This window comes from Bos javanicus, chromosome 24, assembly GCF_032452875.1.
Source record: "Bos javanicus breed banteng chromosome 24, ARS-OSU_banteng_1.0, whole genome shotgun sequence".
NCBI lineage: Eukaryota > Metazoa > Chordata > Mammalia > Artiodactyla > Bovidae > Bos > Bos javanicus.
In genome coordinates, this window is record NC_083891.1 from 52,834,317 (window position 1) to 52,853,559 (window position 19,243).

Below are 19,243 nucleotides of genomic sequence, written 5' to 3' on the forward strand. Positions count from 1 at the left end.
ATACGTAAATGGATTCCTGTCTGAGATCCTCTAGGCCATATTGTCTTTGACACTATAGCCAAATATTTCTACCATACTCTCGCTCCCTCCCTCTCTCAAGTTTGAAAACAAAGACAAAATCAAAAATAAAACTCTAACTTCTAATCATGTAAGTTTGGCATTCCTGATATCTCTCTCACTCTCTTGGTAAAGAAATACACATTATTGTTTAGTTGCTCAGTTGTGCCTGACTCTTTGCAGCCCCGTGAACTGCCCCTGGTCAGGCTCCTCTGTCCATGAAATTTTTCGGGCAGGAGTCTGAAGTGCGTTGTCATTGCCTCCTCCAGGGGATCTCCCCAACCCAAGCAGCGAACCCGCTTCTCCTGCACTGCAGGCAGATTCTTTCCCTCTGAGCCACCAGGAAAGCCCAGAAAGAAATATATAGACAAACACAAATACATAGTATATGTATACTGGTAAATTAATTGTAATTTCACCCAAAAGAAGTAATTAGATGTGGTTTGAATCTAATATAAATGTTTACATTGTAGTTTATATATGTTTGAAATCCAGTAACTATAAAGTGTATTTTTCCTAATAGAAAAGTGCTTTGATGATCTTCCTCACTGTTTTCAGTCTGACCCATCTTTTCTCTGAGATATTTTATTCTTTTGTTGTTGTTCAGTCACCAGGTCGTGTCTGACTCTTCGCCACTCCTTGGACTGTAGCATGCCAAGTTTCCCTATCCTTCACCATCTCTCAGAATTTGCTCAGATTCATGTCTATTGAGTTGGTGATACAATCTAACCATTTCATCCTCTGCCACCCTCTTCTCCTTTCGTCTTCCATCTTTCCTAGCATCAGGGTCTTTTCCAATGAGTCAGCTTGTTGCATCAGGTGGCCAAAGTATTGGAGCTACAGCATCAGTCCTTCCAGTGAGTATTCAGGGTTGATTTCCTTTCAGATTGACTGGATCAGTCTCCTTGCAGTCCAGGGAACTCTCAGAAGTCTTCTCCAGCACCACAGTTTGAAGGCATCAATTCTTCAGCCCTCTGCCTTCTTTATGGTTCAACTCGCACATCCATACATGACTGCTGGAAAAACCAAAGCTTTGGCTGTACAGATGTTTATTGGCAAAGTGATGTCTTTGCTTTATAATATGCTGTCTAGGTTTATCATAGCTTTTCTTCCAAGAAGAAAGCATCTTTTAATTTCATGGCTGCAGTCACCGTCCATAGTGATTTTGGAGCCCGAGAAAAGAAAATCTGTCTGCTTCCACTTTTTACCCATCTATTTGCCATGAAATAATGGGACCAGATACATGATAATAGTTTTTTGAATGCTAAGTTTTAAGCCAGCTTTTTCATTCTCCTCTTTCACTGTCTTCAAAAGGCTCTTTAATTCCTCCTCGCTTTCTGCCATTAGGGTGATATAAACTGCATATCTGAGGCTGTTGATATTTCTCCAGGAAATCTTGATTCCAACTTGTGATTCATCCAGCCCAACATTTCACATGATGTACTCTGTATATAAGTTAAATAAACAGGGTGACAATACAGCCTTGTCATAATCCTTTCCCAGTTTTGAATCAGTCTGTTGTTCCATGTGAGGTTTTAACTGTTGCTTCTTGACCTGCATACAGGTTTCTAAGGTGTTGTGGTATTCCCATCTCTTGAAGAATTTTTCACAGTTTGTTGTGATCCTCACAAAGGCTCTCTTGTAATCAATGAAGCAGAAACAGACATTTTTGGGGAATTTCCTTGCTTTTATCTGCAATCCAGTAGGAGGTTGCCAATTTGATCTCTTGTTCCTCTTTTCTAAACTCAGCCTGTACATCTGGAAGTTCTCAGTTCACATATTGTTGAAACCTAGCTTGAAGGATTTTGAGCATAATCTTATTAGCATGCAAAATGAGCAAAATTGTATGATAATTTGTACATTCTTTGGCACCGCCCTTTGGGATTGGAATGAACACTGACCTTCTCCAGTTCTTTGGCCACTGCTGAGTTTTTCAAGGCTGTGACCCATGACCATCCTTCTATCTCTAAATCCTACCCGTGCCCATCAGTACTAGTTCCAAGTCTGATAATTCCTTAATGAGCTAATCCCCCACTAAGTTTTTAGGCCTCTAAACTCATGTAGCATTCATACATTGTATGACATACTTTTCTGCTTAATTTTATGTACTTTTTCATTGTGTTCTCTGCCCAGAATTATGATTGTAACCTGGCAAGAGAGGTCCATCCTTTCCAAACATTCTTTTATCTCCAACAGCATTTAATACTTATTGACTGATCACTCTTTTTTGGTAAACCAGATTGATAACATAAGTCTAAAAAAAACCAAAAATCTCCTCTTGAGGCGAAGCAGGCACTGACTGGAAGCCCCTTGGCTGCATTAAATGTAATTTTATTTTATTCTTCTTGTTGTATTGTGGTTCTTGTGTCATTGTCATTTGGAATGTCATGTCTTTAAGGTGAATATTTAGGTCACATAAAAATTTCATGAAGAAAAATCCATCTAATCAGTTTTCAAAGAACACTGTCAGAGATAAATTCATTCATTTTAAAAGCTGTTGTAAAATCAAACACAGACACAGAAAACCACATGCAACCAATATATCATTTCATGAATTAAGTTAGAGTTCACCCTGTTTCTTGGCTGTATTTTCTGCAAATTGGCAGTTGGATCCAGAAGCTTGATCAGACCAAGTAGATTTGATCCCTTCAGCCAGACTAGAGGGCAGTGTACTATTTATTTCATTGTGGTGCGCATGCTAAGTCGCCTCAGTCATGTCCAGTGCTTTGCAGCCTTGTGGACTGTAGCCCACCAGACTCCTCTGTCCATGGGATTCTCCAGGCAGACATACTGGAGCGGGTTGCCATCCCCTCCTCCAGGGAATCTTCCCAACCCAGGGATCGAACCACCATCTCTTAGGTCTCCTGCATTGGCAAGTGGGTTCTTTACCACTAGCACCGCCTGGGATGCCCTATTTCATTAGGTATATAATGTCTAGATTCTCTGTTTTATCTTAGCAATCATGAATTCTTAAAAAACTAGCGATATTTGCATGTTTCTTATTAGCTGGAATACTGTTACAATAGGATACACCCTTCATATACTGTTTGGTTGCACACTGGTAGAGTTTGTTTAAGAAGGACATGCTAAACATGTGGCTCATTACCCGGACTTGAAGATAGTACTTTGCTCCCCTGTCCAATTCAGAAATGACCAACTCTTATTATTCTTTAAAGTATCTATGAATTCAGACAGTCATAGTTTAATTTCATTGCAACGTTTATATTTGTTGAAGCTGTTTGTCCTCCTCTTTGGTTCTGTGGAAGCTCTTCCAACTTGACTTCCAAATCCTTTTGACACAATCCTGTTATTCTTTGATGGTTTCCTTTCTACTTGGGATCTCAGGAAGCTTCAGGCTCAGTTGCTATGTTTTCTGCCTTAGACTAGGAATCAACTGGTTCTCCAAGAAGCCTTTGTTCCTTGCAGTGCAAAATATATTTTTTTCAGAATCTCAGTTTGGGTGAAAAGATACCTGTGTCACTAAGTCAGTGTTTCTAGATGTTTTCAGTGGACAGAATTAGAGATAAAATGCCTTTTGCATTTAAACTGATTTTTTTCAATTAGATTTTAGGAACACAATACTTCATCTCTTCTCTTTTACATGGTGTGTCCTTGTTCACACCAGGGATCCCAATCTGAAGGACGTAGGGTACAGCAGAATTAGACTTTCTCGTGATTTCTCGTTTGCTCTATCTCATATTGCATTGGTATTAGAGTAACATTAATAATAGTCTCACCATCAATAATAGTTAATAAAATGTTTCTATATATATTATCCCCATTCTCCCTTAATTTTGTCTTATGATTATAATATGGGGACAGTATCAGAACATGCAGTGTTACAAAATAAAATTTCTCCTTTTAACCCTCAATTAGTCTTAGTTCATTAAATTTATTGTTCTTCAGTTAGCTATTAGATCAGTATCTCTCAGGTCACTTTAAATAGCTAAGGCTCATTTTCCAGTGGTTCTGAGGATCAGGGGAACAATATTTCCTGATTCCTTGCAAGTTGGTAAGAGTTTGGGTGTTATCAAACTGTTATAACAGCCCTTTATATTTGAAGTTAACTCTTGTTGACTGTGAAATCCTTGGATCACATTTTCTTACCTTGAGTGTCTCAAATCACTTCAGTTTCTTCTGGCACAAAATGATGCTGTCAAAAAAATCTGATAATAATCTCATTTCCCCCTTATAAATCCTGTATTCTTTGTGTCCACATGCCTAAAAGATTTTTTTAAGTCAGCAAAAATTTCTTGCATTGCATTTTTTTCTGTGCATTTGTTCTTTTCCCTTTCTTTGATTTTTTTCCCTCAAGGACCACTGTTACTCCAGTGTAAGTTCTTCCTTCTCAAATGTGTGTGTGTGTGTGTGTGCTGCGATATGTGTCACTTTTTCCTGCGTTTTCTTTATTCTTTCTTAATTTACTCTTGGTTTTGTTTTCTCCTTATTGCTTTATTTATTCACCTTGTTATACTTTCTTTCTAAAATTACTTCTTTACTTAAATATAGTTCTTTCTGAAATATGCCACCTCGTTTATGAATTGTAATCATTCTGATTTATGTTACTCTTGCATCTCTGGGATTTTGTTTTCTTAACATTACTTAGCTCACTTTGGGATAGCAAATCGCAGGTTTGATGTGTTTTTCTTGTGTACTTTTGATCCTCTTTTTGTGTACTTGTCTGTAGGTATGATAGTGTCCTCATTTTATTTTGTAAGAAACTTAACCTCAACAGGTTTTTTTGTGCTTGCTTTTATGAGATTTGTTTCCCTGCATGCTCAGAAATTCAAATAGCTTTTCTAAATACACAGAGCTCCCTGTCCTCTTGTTTTTCTTACACCAGGGCTCAGGGCTCAGGGAACTGTAGCCTGTGGGTCAAATCTGGTCCAGGTCCTATTTTTGTTGGGCATCACTGAACTAACAATGCTTTTTGTACTTTTGAAGAGTTGTAAGCAAGTATAGATGAATATGTGGCAGAGACTAGGTGGACTGCAAAGCTGTATGGACTGTCTTGGTTTCTTACAGAAAAGTTGGCCAAACCCTGGTACACACTAAAAATTGTGGCAGTTTGCGTTCCAAGTTTTCAAAACTATTCCTCTCTCCTACTTTGATCTGGACTTTCTCTTCCTTTCATGTCTGTTGTTTGACCTACTCATAAATTTTAAATATATTTTCAATAGTTTGTCCTCAAGGTGAACCCTGTCCCAGAAAGGAGAGTTTGTAGGTTAGTTTCAAGGGTTTATATTTACCATTCTCAAACTGGTCTATTGTACTTTCTGTTAATATCATTACCTGGTAGTTATTTTAGAATTACTCTGTTTTCAGGATTGATGTTTCCCTCCAATTTCTCTCCCACAGATACTAATAACGTGTGGGTTCTAAGGGCCTTGGGGGTTTGTCCACATCCATTGGTGTTTTAGGATGTGAACATACAGACCCCATCACTTCATTTTGTCATAAAAGTCTGAATGCCTTTGTTTCTCCATCTAGTCTTTCTGTCTCTTTTTACCTGGAGATTCAAGAAGATCAAAAACTATATTTCCACCACTGCTGCCCTTTTCCCAGAATCAAGCTCACTCATTTTTCAACTGTTTGCTTAATTGACTATATTCAATTTGATTTCAGGAAAATGTTTATCCTGAGTATTTCAGCATATTAAATAAACCCACACGTACATTTTTTTTTCTCTGTTTTCCTCCAGAGTCAAGTTCCCATTATGTCATCTCCCTAAAAGCTTTTAACAATGCAGGAGAAGGAGTTCCTCTTTATGAAAGTGCTACCACCCGATCTATCACAGGTAAGCTGAAATAGTTCATCTTTTTTTCACAAGGCATTTGAGTTGTGAAAACAACAAACCAAAATGAAACAAAACAAATAATGAAGAAAAAAATGTATGAAGTCATGTCCGAGGCTTATGTGTATATATACATGCACAATTTATTATTTTGGGGGTTATCAAAATTGTGAGAGGAATTCAGTCTGTAAATTAGTACTTGGACTTAAAGAATGTAGATCCCTTATTCTCTTTATTTGTTTCCAGTAGCTTCATATTTTGGTGTCTTGACACCATTGTTCATTCCTCTGGGCAACTTATTTCCAAATCAGTTCAATGTAGGCAGGAGGGTCTCTGCAGAAGGCCACCAGGTGCCTGAATGGACACTAGCTTCATTGCAGAGGGTCCTTCTAGGTGATATTAACAAGCATCAACTGCCCTCATGGGGCTGGTTTGGACTAGGCTGAGTCATACAGGAGCTTCTTTCTGAGCTGGGCCAAAGGGTCACCCCAACAGTGCCCAAGGCCTGTAGGCACTGAAAGAATTGGTTGCTTCAAGGGCTTATCACTTCTGGAAATTGTTATGTGAGTTGGACCTTAGAGGAGGCAAAGGAGGAAAACAGGGCTCAAGGAAATGAGAAAGAGAAAAGGGTGGGTTAGAAAGTGAGATCCCGGTCATTTATGGAGACTATTTGTGAATAAGGCTGGACCTACTCAGAAACAGAATAAGTACCATAAGTACCCCTGTGAGGCTTGCTCATGACCCAGCACATGACTCAAGTCATGTGACCACTCCTAATAGCCTTATGTCTGAAATGTGAAAGCAAAACCCAGGATCCTACTCTATCTTTTTAATGTATACTTTGATCCTTTCAAAACCCACAATCCTCAAAGTTCATTCAACTTATCAGCTGTTTTCACCTTAATGACAACAAAGGATCTGATGCAAAGGAGCAGGATTTAGTAGGAGCACCATGGAAAATCACTGGGGTGCCTGAGTATGAGTCCTGGCAGCTAGGAATAAATGAACCTCCAGGAAATGATGTGGTCCTGTGACTTCTGCTACCACCTAAATTTATGTGAACTTTGTACAGTTTGTTTTCCAAATCTTGAAGTTTCATTCAGAAACTGTCTTGAGAATATACAGTTGTAAACCAGATTTGCAGTTGTCATGTGATGGTTTTCACAGCATACCATCCCTTTTTTGATGTCCACCAAATTTCCTTTTAAACCTTTGATATTATCCCAGAGTCTCCTTGAATCTTTGGCTGTTGGATTTAACATCTGTGCTCGGTCTGAAGTGGTATGCAAAAGCTTGGGTGCATGTCAGTATATTAATTTATCCATGGAGACAGTGTATATCTTGCATTGCATTATCAGAGGGACTCTGACTCCCAAAAAAGGGGTAAATAAGAAATATTACCCAGAGAACATTTACTGTCAAAAGTGTTGTGTCTAAGTATAGAGATATGAGGCAAATAGAGGCCAGGATGGAAACCATGAGATAACATGGTGAAGGGTGTCTGGGATTTTTACTTCCTCTTATTCTCTTATTCTGCCAAAATTCCTTTGAGTGATAGCAACCACTTTGGCTGAGCCAGCGCTTCCCATAATGTTTATTCATTAAGTCCGCTCTTTCCTGCCTAGGGTAAAAGACAGTTAAAAAAGTCCTCACTATGAATTTGAGCTCATGATCAGGCCAAACAAAATTGTACCATGATCCGTCTTTAAGAACTCATAATTTTTTACCAAAACTAAAGACCACAAGGAAGGAACACAAAGATGACCTCCAAAATCCATTTTTTGAGCAGAAACTAGTTAAAATAGAGATAGAGTTCAGATAACTTGAAGATAAATTGCTTGGAGAACTGTCTGAGGTGTTGTTAACTTCTTTTCCCTTAACATTTGTTGTCATTCTTTAATTCTTAGCATATGGCATCCCCACAGTGGTTTCTAGAATACCAGTGATCCATAAGACCATTTTTTTTCCTGCTATGACTAATCCCAATGGATCTGAGAAATGAAATAATACTGAGAATTGAAAAGCGTATGAGGGATTTTCTGATTGGGGAAAAGTCAGTAAGGGGTTGGAGAGGATGAATAAAACCAGCTCTTTCTACATCCCTGCCCAGATGTGGCAGACTTATTTTGTTGTTTTTTCACACACCACAGAGAACAAAGAACAAATAAACAGAATCAAAGGTTTAGGTTCTGCAGGAAACTATCGCAGTAAGGGTGTCTTAGGGATCCTTAGAAGACATTTTTGGTCTCTGAGCCTCTGCACAGTACTCCCATGAGGAGCCCTGGAAGAGATGAGCATAAAGTAATAATAATAAAGCTCAGAGGCAGTAAATGCATCCGGCTGGAATGTCAGGCTCTGGTGATTTCCACACGGATGTGTTCACAGATGCTGGTCCACTCTGGACCGCATCTCATTCTGAACACATCAGCATTACAGCCAAGCAAGGTCTCACTAGGTCAAAAGGGCAGGTTAACAGTGTGCTTGTTTTGCTGCTGTTTTTAAATTTTTATTTCATATTGTTGCAAGAATAAGACATTTTGAGCCTGGAGACTGGATGAGAACAGGCAAATAATGAGATGCGTTGTTTGAATTTGTTTATTTTCAATTGTTTCATAAATGTCTAAATGAAGTACAATACAGATATAAAATTGTATTATTTTTAAAAGCTTGTTTTGAGCTTTACTATATTGACTAAAACACTTATATTTTCTCACCAAAACAACTATTAGGAATTGAATTGGTTTCTCTTTTTAGCAAAAGGTTTAAAGCTATATTTTGTGTTTTTGTCTTTTTTTCCCCACTCTTTTGAATATCACCACTGCAAATGGTGAAGAAAAAAAAACATAAACAGAGTTCTTTGGCAGCAAAATAATTTATTTAATTCAACTACTCAGTTTCTGACCTGTGAGGGAAAGACAATTAGGAATATATGTAGCATATATTTAGAGCAGTGCGTGCTACCTACTAACAAGTTCTGCTTTGTTAGAAATACCTACTGTATCCAGTATGGCAGACACAAGGCTCATGTGACTGTTGAACATCTGAAATAGGCTACTGCAACACAATAAATGACACTTTAATTGTATTTAATTTTAATTTAAAGTCAAATTGTCCATGTAACTATGGCTGTTGCATTAGCCCAACTATGGAAGAAGTGGCAAATAGAATGTCAAGCCATGCCTGAAAAAAAAAAAATTTCCACCAAAAATAAGCAAGCAAAACTTGGCCAGGGTAGAAAATTTTGAATTACATAAGTTCATAGGTATATATCAAAAAACAGCATTGTTTGAAATTTATGGATGCATTCTGGAACTGAGACTCTGAGAAACTCAACAAGAAGTTTATGAAAAACATAATTCTCTAAAAGCCAGAAATAGCAGAATTATTACCATTGCTTAAAGTAAAATCACTACTTTTGAAAACCTTATATGGGGTATCTATGAAAAACGATAAAGTTAGTATAGTTTTTCAACAAAACTAGATTAGGCAAAGAAACAATAGATAGGATACCATGAATACAAGTTGATCTACAAAGAGTTTGTGGTTGAGAGTAGTCCTGTGCTATGCGTAACATTCTTCTTTAAGTCAGCTAAGAATAGAAATAAGTCAAGTGAAGACAGCGCCTGCTTTAGTTTTGCCAGAATGTTCCACTGATGTACCAGCCTGATGACTGATTGGGATCCTCCTAGAGGCTGCAGTGTCTTCAGCTGCCCTTCATCATCTCATAAATCCATTCAGGTTTAAAGGAGCCCTTAATAAGAAGACACATCAAAGGAAATATGAAAAGCCTGGGCTCTGTCATTAAATTTTAAACACACATTTTTCTCTCTCTCTTTTTTTTTTGTCTTCTTTTTGTTCTCTTTTTCCTTTCAGATTTTATATTTTGCTCCAAAGACCACAGCCCAGTAAACTACTAAATACTTCATTAGAAAACAGTGATGAGTAGGGAGTAGACTTTTAAAATTCAGTGAACAAAGTGACATAATCATGAAACTCAACCCACAGTCTTTATACTATACTTACAGATGTAAACTCAGTATGTTTACTGTTCCAGACACTCTATGTGTTGGTAGGCCTCATCTCCCCAAATGCCATTGTATGGCCAGTCTAAGAGCTCATCTCATTTTTTGTTAGTGAGAACACATGTATGATTTAAAAGAAAATTTTAACAAATTTAAACACCTTCAGTAATAAATGAAAGGCTCAATATTGGACTTGTTCTCCAGCTGCAAAATAAACTCTCCTGATTCTGGCATCCGCAGCATCAAAACAAATACAAGGTTTTCCTAGAGAATTTTGTGAAACCACAGACATCAGTGTTCAGATTCTGATTGTGGTATGGATCAAAGCATGTGTGTATCTCATTGTGAATCTCATCAGTCCATACCGAGTTCATTCTGTCTCTCTGCCCAATGATAGGAAGTCTTTCCTTGGAATTTAAAATTGTAGAACAAGGAACATAGAATATAGGGATGCCATAAATAGCTTACTCTGTGAGAATGTGGGTAAGATGGACACTTCTACACTTTCTTTAAGGATTTCAATCTAACCACACCATGTGCCATGTGAAACCTAACCGTCACATCATTGAGCCATGTGGACTTGGTCTGACATCGTGCAGTCATAGCCATAGATTGCTACGGATCTCAGGGCCCTCTGTTTATTATCCTGTGTTTGTTTCTTACCTACACAATATTTATGCAGATAAAACCTAAGCAATAATAAAAGCATTAGAGATACCAAGTCGCCTTAGAGAAGGAGAAAAACAACACAACAGGTATCAGATAGGCATTTATTTCTTTTGCAGGAGGAAATGAAATAGACAGTCCTTAGAATTTTATTTTGATGTATCTTTCTAGTTATAAAACTGATGAATTCTCTACTGGATCTTTGAAGAAGCAATGTGCAACATTCCAAGAAAAAAAAAAGTGGACTTTTAAAATATGTAATGAGAAGCGACAGCCAAATTGATAGAAGCATTCTAAGGAAATGAGATTATGGAAAACAGTTACCTTTGTAATCTAGCAATACTGTTTCTAATGAGTTTTCCGATTGAATTAATTATAATTTTTTCTGTTCTTCTCATGTTCCCTTTCATCATTATTGCCATACATTTAACTCATTGTGACCTGTGGCCACTGATGTTTATGTTTTTAACTCTTTTGTTTATGTATTTATTTGTTTGCTTCATTGGTCGGGTTTTTAAACCCAGATCCCACTGACCCAGTTGATTATTATCCTTTGCTTGATGACTTCCCCACCTCGGTCCCAGATGTCTCCACCCCCATGCTCCCACCAGTAGGTGTACAGGCTGTGGCTCTAACCCACGATGCCGTGAGGGTCAGCTGGGCAGACAACTCTGTCCCTAAGAACCAAAAAACGTCCGAAGTGCGACTTTACACTGTCCGGTGGAGGACCAGCTTTTCTGCAAACGCGAAATACAAGGTGAGGTTCTAACCGGTAGTATGAAGTTTACCTTGAACTGCCATTTGTTTCATCCATTGTTTGAAACACTTCCTGGGCTGTCATGAGTTATGTTGCTGCCGTGACACGAAATGGAAAACAAAGCATTTGAAAACTCAGTGCTCTAAAACTGACATGGGAATTATTGTGTCTTAGGAAACCATTCTAAGACGAGGTAGAAAAGCATCAAGAGCTGCAAAATGTTATTTGAATTCTACCAGATGTTGGGTTTGTATAAATAATGTAATTCTGTACAAGGGAATGCCATTTTCTTTTGAAAATAGCAGAGCTCTGCATTAGTTTCTTGGATAGATTTTGGCGTTTTTCTTTTCATGTGGAATCTAGGTTTATGCCGCAGTCACGCATATTAACATTGTATGCAGAGACCCATCTTATAGTGAATATGAGGAGTACATGAAGATTTTTTTATTCTATCCTTAGATGGTGAACACACCTCAAGCCATTAACATCTGTTTCCTCATTTAGCCTTGAAAGGCCCTCATGTGGTAAAGAATGCACAGTGTACCCTCCCCTTTAACTAAGATGAATTAGACCAGCTCCCTTATCCCTGTCCTCTCATCAAGTCATCACACACACACACACACACACACACTAACCCCAACCCAGGAGCTCCTTAAAGATACACATTTGAGGCACTGTCATCCGTTCACATCTCTATCAGTCAGCCATAGCAATTCCAACTAATATTCATTTATATAATCGAACACTACCTCCTAAGCCTACCACATGAGTAGTGTATATAACAACACACAAATGTAGAGTAAAATGAGATTGAATAATTGTTAAGCGTCCACCATTTACTTAGGACTATGCTAGATCATAGAGGTCCTTAAACGTCTTTTAGTTGTTACTCCAGTATTCCTGCCTGGACAGTTCCATGGACAGAGGAGCCTGGCAGGTTGTAGTCCGTGGGGTCGCAAACAATTGGACGTGAATAAGTGACTAGCACTTTCACTTTCACATACTTTACGCTGTTACTTACAATTTTGAAATGTGTAATAAACTCAGCTCCATGGAGTACTTTACAGAATTCATAATTTATTCAAGTGAAATAATACATGAAAGCATATTTTAAAAATTCACAAAATGATTATTTAAGACGAAAAAGAGTTAGTCGTTCAGTTGTGTCCGACTCTTTGCAACCCCACAGACTGTAGCCCACCAGGTTCCTCTGTACACTTCTCCAGGCAAGAATACTGGAGTGGATTTCTCCAAAGAAGACCTACAGACGACTAATAAACACATAAAAAAATGCTCAACATCACTCATTATTAAAGAAGTGCAAATCAAACCCACAATAAGTTATCATGTCATGCCTGTCAGAATGGCTGCCATCAAAAAATCTACAAACATAAATGCTGAAAAGGAAGTGGAGAAAAGGAACCCTCTTACACTGTTCGTCAAACTGCAAACTGGTGCGGCCACTATGAAGAACAGTGTGGAGGTTCCTTAAAAAACTGGAACTAGAACTGCCTTATGACCCAGCAATCCCGCTGCTGGGCATACACACCCAGGAAACCAGAATTGAAAGAGACATGTGTACCCCAATGTTCATTGCAGCACTGTTTACAATAATAGCTTGGATGTGGAAGCAACCTAGATGTCCATCAGCAGACAAATACATAGGGAAGTTGTGGTACATATACACAATAGAATATTACTCAGCTATAAAATAGAACGCACTTGAGTCAGTTCTAACGAGGTGGATGGAACTGGAGCCTATTATACAAAGTGAAGTTAAGTCAGAAAGAGAAATGCCAATACAATATATTAACGCATACATATGGAATTTAGAAAGATGGTAACGATGACCTTATATGTAAGACGGCAAAAGAGACACAGATGTAAAAACAGACTTTTGGACTCTGGGAGAAGGCGAGGGTGGGATGATTTAAGAGAACAAAAAAAAAAAAAAGAGAGAGAGAACAGCACTGAAACATGTACATTACCATATGTAAAACAGATGACCAGTTCAAAGGGCACTCAAAGCCGGTTCTCTGGGACAACCCAGAGGGATGGGGTGGGGAGGGAGGTGGCAGGGGGGTTCAGGATGGGGACACATGTGCACCCGTGGCTGGTTCATGTCGATGTATGGCAAAACCACCACAACATTGTGATTATCCTCCAATTAAAATAAATAAATAATTAAAAAAAAAAAAAGAGACCCATCTTCCAAAGGCAAGTTTTGACCTCTCCAAAGGGAAAAGTCAGAGCTGAGTGTCAGAAGATCACATCAGTGTGAGGAGTGGGTTTCAAATGTGCTTTCACATCCATTCTTCTACAGGCTAAGACAGAGAGCTCCTCCAAAGATCGCCAGCATCAAAGGTGCACGATTCCAGCGGTGTGCACATTTCCTACCCTCGCCTCGACCATGATGGGTCCCTCTGTCATTTACTATACTTATGCCATTGCAATGCCTTTCCTTTCTTCTAAACACTGTTTTTCTTTATAAAAAGGACATGTTCATTATTTTAAAATTTAGAAAATATAAAAATGTTCTTGGCTAAGTAAGAAATTGGCCCAGTAACTCCAAAATCGTTTTGTGATTCTCAGCAGAGAATAATAAAGTAAAAAAATAATAATAATATTGGAGTGGGTAGCCATTCCCTTCCCCAGGGAATCTTCCCAACCCAGGGATCAAACCCAGGTCTCCTGCATTTGCAGGCAGACTGTTTCCCATGTCAGCCACAAGCAAAGCCCATTTAGGATGAAGAAAGTAGCTTTAAAAATAAGAGTATAGGCCGGGAGGGGAGGGCAGTCAAAAGGAACAAACTTCCAGTTATAAGCATTAGGGATATAATGTACAACATTATAAATATAATTCACACTGGTTGGTGTTATATATGAGAGTTGATAGAATAAATCCTAAGAGTTCTAATCACAAGCAAACTATATTGTTTCTATTTATTTTGCATCTATATGAGATGGTGGGTATTCACTAAACTTACTGTTTAGTGGTGACCACTTTCTGATGTATGTAAGTCAAATCATTAAGTTGTACATCTTAAGCTTACACAGTGCTGTATGTTGATTATATCTCAATAAAACTAGAAGAAAAACAAGGAGCCCAAGTGTTACCCAGCAACGGAGGGAGCAGTAGTTTGACCCTGGCACTCCAGAATCTTCATACGCCGCTGTATCCCTCCTCCGCACCACTTTACTGGGATAGCTTTCAAGGAGAACTTGGGTCTCCTGATACTTTATCCAATGTTCTTTCCACTAAACTGCCATTGTGCTTAATCCAGCCTCAAGCCAGAGTTGATCTGGGGGGGATTAAAATGTCCTTTGGAAATTTCTGACTTTTAAGACCCTGGAGTTAAAGCAAAATCCACCAATAATTTTGTCAGTCTGCCTCTTTTTTTCCGGTAGTCATGCTAGTTCTGCTTCTAGTTTCATTCAGCCTTTAAAGGGCGTAAAATTCACATTTCATAGTAAATCAGTTTTTTGTTGAAACCAATTGGAAAGCAGTTTCCTTTGGTTCAGCCTCCCTGCGAGGTCAGGTACTTGGAGGAACTCTCCAGCTTAGTCCAAGTAGTATCATCGGAATAAGCATCCTATCCATCTTCTTACGGTATCAGATTTAAGACACAGCGGAACCATAAATAAAGATAACATTATCAGATAAAACAATAAATGAGACATAAGAGAACACTTTTAAAAAAATCTCTTTATATGCCGATTACCCAATTCTAAGTTTATTTTAAAGGACTACTTTAAAAATTTTATGCCTGTGCTGCTGTACATTCATTTCACAGAATGGCCACGGGGTACCTTGCCGGTGTGTGAAATGTTCTAAGGGACAATGATCTCTGCAGAATGATTGGCGCTCCAGAATTTCCAAAAGCAGTATTTTTTTTTTAGTTGAATTGTTAATAGGACAGAATTATTGAGTTTCGCTAAGAATGCCTACAGAAGAGAGCCAACCAAAAATCATCTGTAAGGAGAGATTGAGTTCACTTATGGGTTGAGGTATGAGAATAAAAATAATATTGTTACTTTTTCTCTCCTCATCACCTTCTTGACCTAATAAAGCTTTTAAGTACTAACATTTCATCACCTTTCTCACACATACACACTCTGCACCCATATCCTGAGAAGAAGGGTTAGAGGGGGAGAGTTAGTTAAGTTGGAGAGCAAGGATAAATACAGACCGTATCTGGTCAATCCAGAATGGGCATACGACACATTTAAATTTTATAAAGAATGGGAATAGAATGCTTTGGTTTTGCATTTTGAACTTTTCACACCCACTATGGTCTGTTGCTTCATCTCACTCCCCACTATAGCTTTATAAGCTGGGAAGAGAATGCACACCCTCTATCATCTCTTACTTCATCTCACTCCCCACTATATAAGCTGGGCAGAGAGTGCACAGTATAAACGGGGGCAAATACATCAGATCAGATCAGATCAGTCACTCAGTCGTGTCCGACTCTTTGCGACCCCATGAATCGCAGCACGCCAGGCCTCCCTGTCCATCACCAACTCCCGGAGTTCACCCAGACTCACGACCACTGAGTCAGTGATGCCATCCAGCCATCTCATCCCCTGTCGTCCCCTTCTCCTCCTGCCCCCAATCCCTCCCAGCATCAGAGTCTTTTCCAATGAGTCAACTCTTCGCATGAGGTGGCCAAAGTATTGGAGTTTCAGCTTTAGCATCACTCCTTCCAAAGAAATCCCAGGACTGATCTCCTTCAGAATGGACTGGTTGGATCTCCTTGCAGTCCAAGGGACTCTCAAGAGGCTTCTCCAACACCACAGTTCAAAAGCATCAATTCCTCGGCGCTCAGCCTTCTTCACAGTCCAACTCTCACATTCATACATGACCAAATACATTCCTAGAGGCAAATGACCAGGGCTTACAAGCTGGCTTTGCCGTGTCCTGTCCTGTCATTTAATTCGCTCAATCTCATTTTTCTCATCTATGTGACTGGGGTGTTGACACCTACTATAAAAAGAATAAGTAAGATTCTTTACAGCTGTGTATGTATGTAGAGATCTTTATGGGTAGGTTGTACAACTTGACAGAATTCCCCATCAAACTAGAGCCTCAGATGACCTGATGGCTTTATCCAGACCACTTCCCACAGGAATACATTCTACTTCAGTTAGTCCCATGTCAGGCCAGACATTCATATTTTGATTGCCCAAAATTTTATATTGACTTTCCTTATCAAATAGAGAAGTTTTTATATAATTTATTTTCTACTAAAGTGATTGCTCACTTGATATTTTACATAAAATTCCTTTCAAAATGCATTCACTGACTACTGATTAGAGCATGGGTATTACAGGAGATACGAAGTTAAGCAAGATCCAGTGTCCTCAAAATTCTTATAGCTCAATGGAGAATTTGTCACGCACATAAAATTCCATATATATATATGTACGTATGTGTATATATACGACATATACAGTACCTGTATTTCACACTAGGCAATGCATAAAATAGTGTAGCTAACATTTATTTAGTACCTACTCTGAGCCAGATAACATGTTTTACTTTCGCACTTTAATTAGTACTGTAAAGTCAGTGCTATGGTTATTTCTATGTTATAAATGAGGAAAGGAAACCGAGGCTCAGAGAGGTAGTACCTATATGTTCTGTGCTCTGTCTCTCTCATGGACACACACACACACACACAGCCATGACTTCCCAGAGTACTTTCAGGCTAATGATTTCTGATGAGCTGTCACCTTCCATAATGTTCCTGAGAAAATTCAGGGAATTCATGGTACTTAAATGATGCAGGTGTGTCATTTAGGAACACAAGCAAGGGCAGTGCTGCTTGGTTGTCTCCCAAAGGCCAGTTGTGTCTATGTTCAAAGAGACAAGTTTTATTAAAGTGTGTCCTTCCCTCCTAGCCAAACTGTATCTCATTGCCCCATTTCTCCCCATCTTTCTAAGACTTAGTGGTATCATGACAGGGAAGGAAGGCAAGATTGGAAGTTATATATCAGTACGTCAGATACTAGCTGCCCATTTCATGTTTTTTTTTTATAGGGTTCCATCTTTCTGAGTCTATAAATTATTTTTGCATTTATTTAGGGCTCACATTTTGATGACTTTTTTTTAAGAGGAGCTTCTGATAAATGTTTATGAGGTCATCACTTTAATAGGATGGATGGGCACATCATCAAAATGTTATTAGTACAGTTAAATATTTATTTGGTTTTATAATGAAATGTAGGATTTTCAGAGCTATAGTCTAAGAAGGATTCATAGTAAAATAAGAAAGATATACTGGAGTAGCTAGGGAGGAGATAGTTATGACATAGGTGGAGACAAAATGTTTTCCTTGATTTTTCTAGACATAGAAATACAACAAATGTAGTAAACTTAAAAGTAAATGTTTAACCTTGGAAGAAGATTAAGGACTAAATAGCAATCATAAATTGAAATGTATAAGAGGCATAAGTAGTTTTAAATTTGCCTCATCATATGGAAAATATACATTAACCTGGGAGATTAACCTGTTTCATTATTACAATTTTGGTCTATTGAGTAAGCAATAGAGACAGCTAATTTACTTTCTACTAAAATATCCTTAACCTGTTGTTTAAAAGAAAAATAATGTATTCAGAGGATGAAAAATATTAACACGTAATCATTTAAATTTTATCTGATTTATTGTTCTCTTCCTGATTAACTGCTCCAGTGACTGTACTTCAGTCTGTGTTTAATGTGATCTGTTCATAAGGAAAGAAGAACGCACGACACAATATTGCTGCTGTCCATTTTCTTTATAATGGCTATCTAGATCCTGCATCCGTAGAAGTCTGCATCATAAGCCTTGTTTTAAAAAAAATAATAAGCATTAGATCTCTAAAAATTCATTTTATTACCTATGGAAAATAACCATAATAATTTATGTGAAATATATAAAACATTAAAGCCTCTGAAAAAAAAAGTTTTCAATTATTAGAAATAAATTGAAGTTCAAGTCAGTGCAGATAACCTTACAAATGGAACTGACAGAAGGAAGTGGAATTGGTCCTGTCTCTGTGGTTATTGCCTCACTTGGGAAAATTTATCAGCTATCTGCCCCTTTGAACAACATAACACCTGATTTTATCGATTACGTTTTAGATGTACAATCAGCCAGTGTGAACTGGGACAGAAAGGAAATAAAGTCAGTGCTTTGTCCTGGGTCTTCTGCTGTTTGGAAAATAAATTCCTTTTTGTTGCTTTGGATAGTCTTCCTTTGTGTCTTGATTTACCAAGTTGAGAAAGTTCATTTTTTTATCTCTTTTCTTATTTCCCACTTGTGTAGTCAGAAGACACAACGTCTCTGAGTTACACAGCAACGGGCCTCAAACCAAACACAATGTACGAGTTCTCAGTCATGGTCACGAAAAACAGAAGGTCCAGCACCTGGAGCATGACCGCACACGCCACCACGTATGAGGCAGGTACGTAAGGAAAGTTTTCCGCTACGTATTTGCCGCTGGTACTTTCTCGGTTCCGAGGAATCTGGAATGTGTGTGGGCTATGATGTCTCCATTACACTTAATCATGCATAAAATCATTCGTAGTACTTTTATATCAAATACTGTTCTTCCGACTCTAAATAAGAAGAAAATGAGTCCCCAGGGGAATAAGTAATCTGGTTTTAATTTGTACATTAATTGAGGATTTCTGAATATAAATCTGCTGTTCAATACATTGAAGTAAAGGCATTTTACTCTGTCCAATGGATGTGTGTCTTTGATCAACAGACGTTGTAGATGTTTACTTTTTTGGAAAAAAATTAGATGCAAAATGAAGAATCGCATTACAGCTGTAGGCTCGTGGGTGCTTACCTCATGGGCTTCCCTGGTGGCTCAGAAGTAAAAGAATCTGCCTGTAATGCAGGAGATCCCTGGGTCAGGAAGATCCCCTAGAGAAGGGAATGGCTACACATTCCA

The 19,243-nt window shown here is 38.3% G+C and overlaps 1 protein-coding gene across 2 annotated transcripts in view; it reads left to right on the forward strand.

The window, feature by feature from the left end:
- The window catches only part of DCC (DCC netrin 1 receptor), a 1,302,902-nt gene that overhangs the window by 1,126,526 nt on the left and 157,133 nt on the right, over nt 1-19,243 (forward strand). The window contains exons 16-18 of one of the 2 annotated variants that reach the window (XM_061400228.1): nt 5,759-5,854; nt 11,064-11,296; nt 18,610-18,748. In XM_061400228.1, the coding sequence (XP_061256212.1) occupies nt 5,759-5,854; nt 11,064-11,296; nt 18,610-18,748 (468 nt within the window). The remainder of the gene's footprint in view (nt 1-5,758; nt 5,855-11,063; nt 11,297-18,609; nt 18,749-19,243) is intronic. The other variant, XM_061400229.1, reaches the window with a different exon arrangement.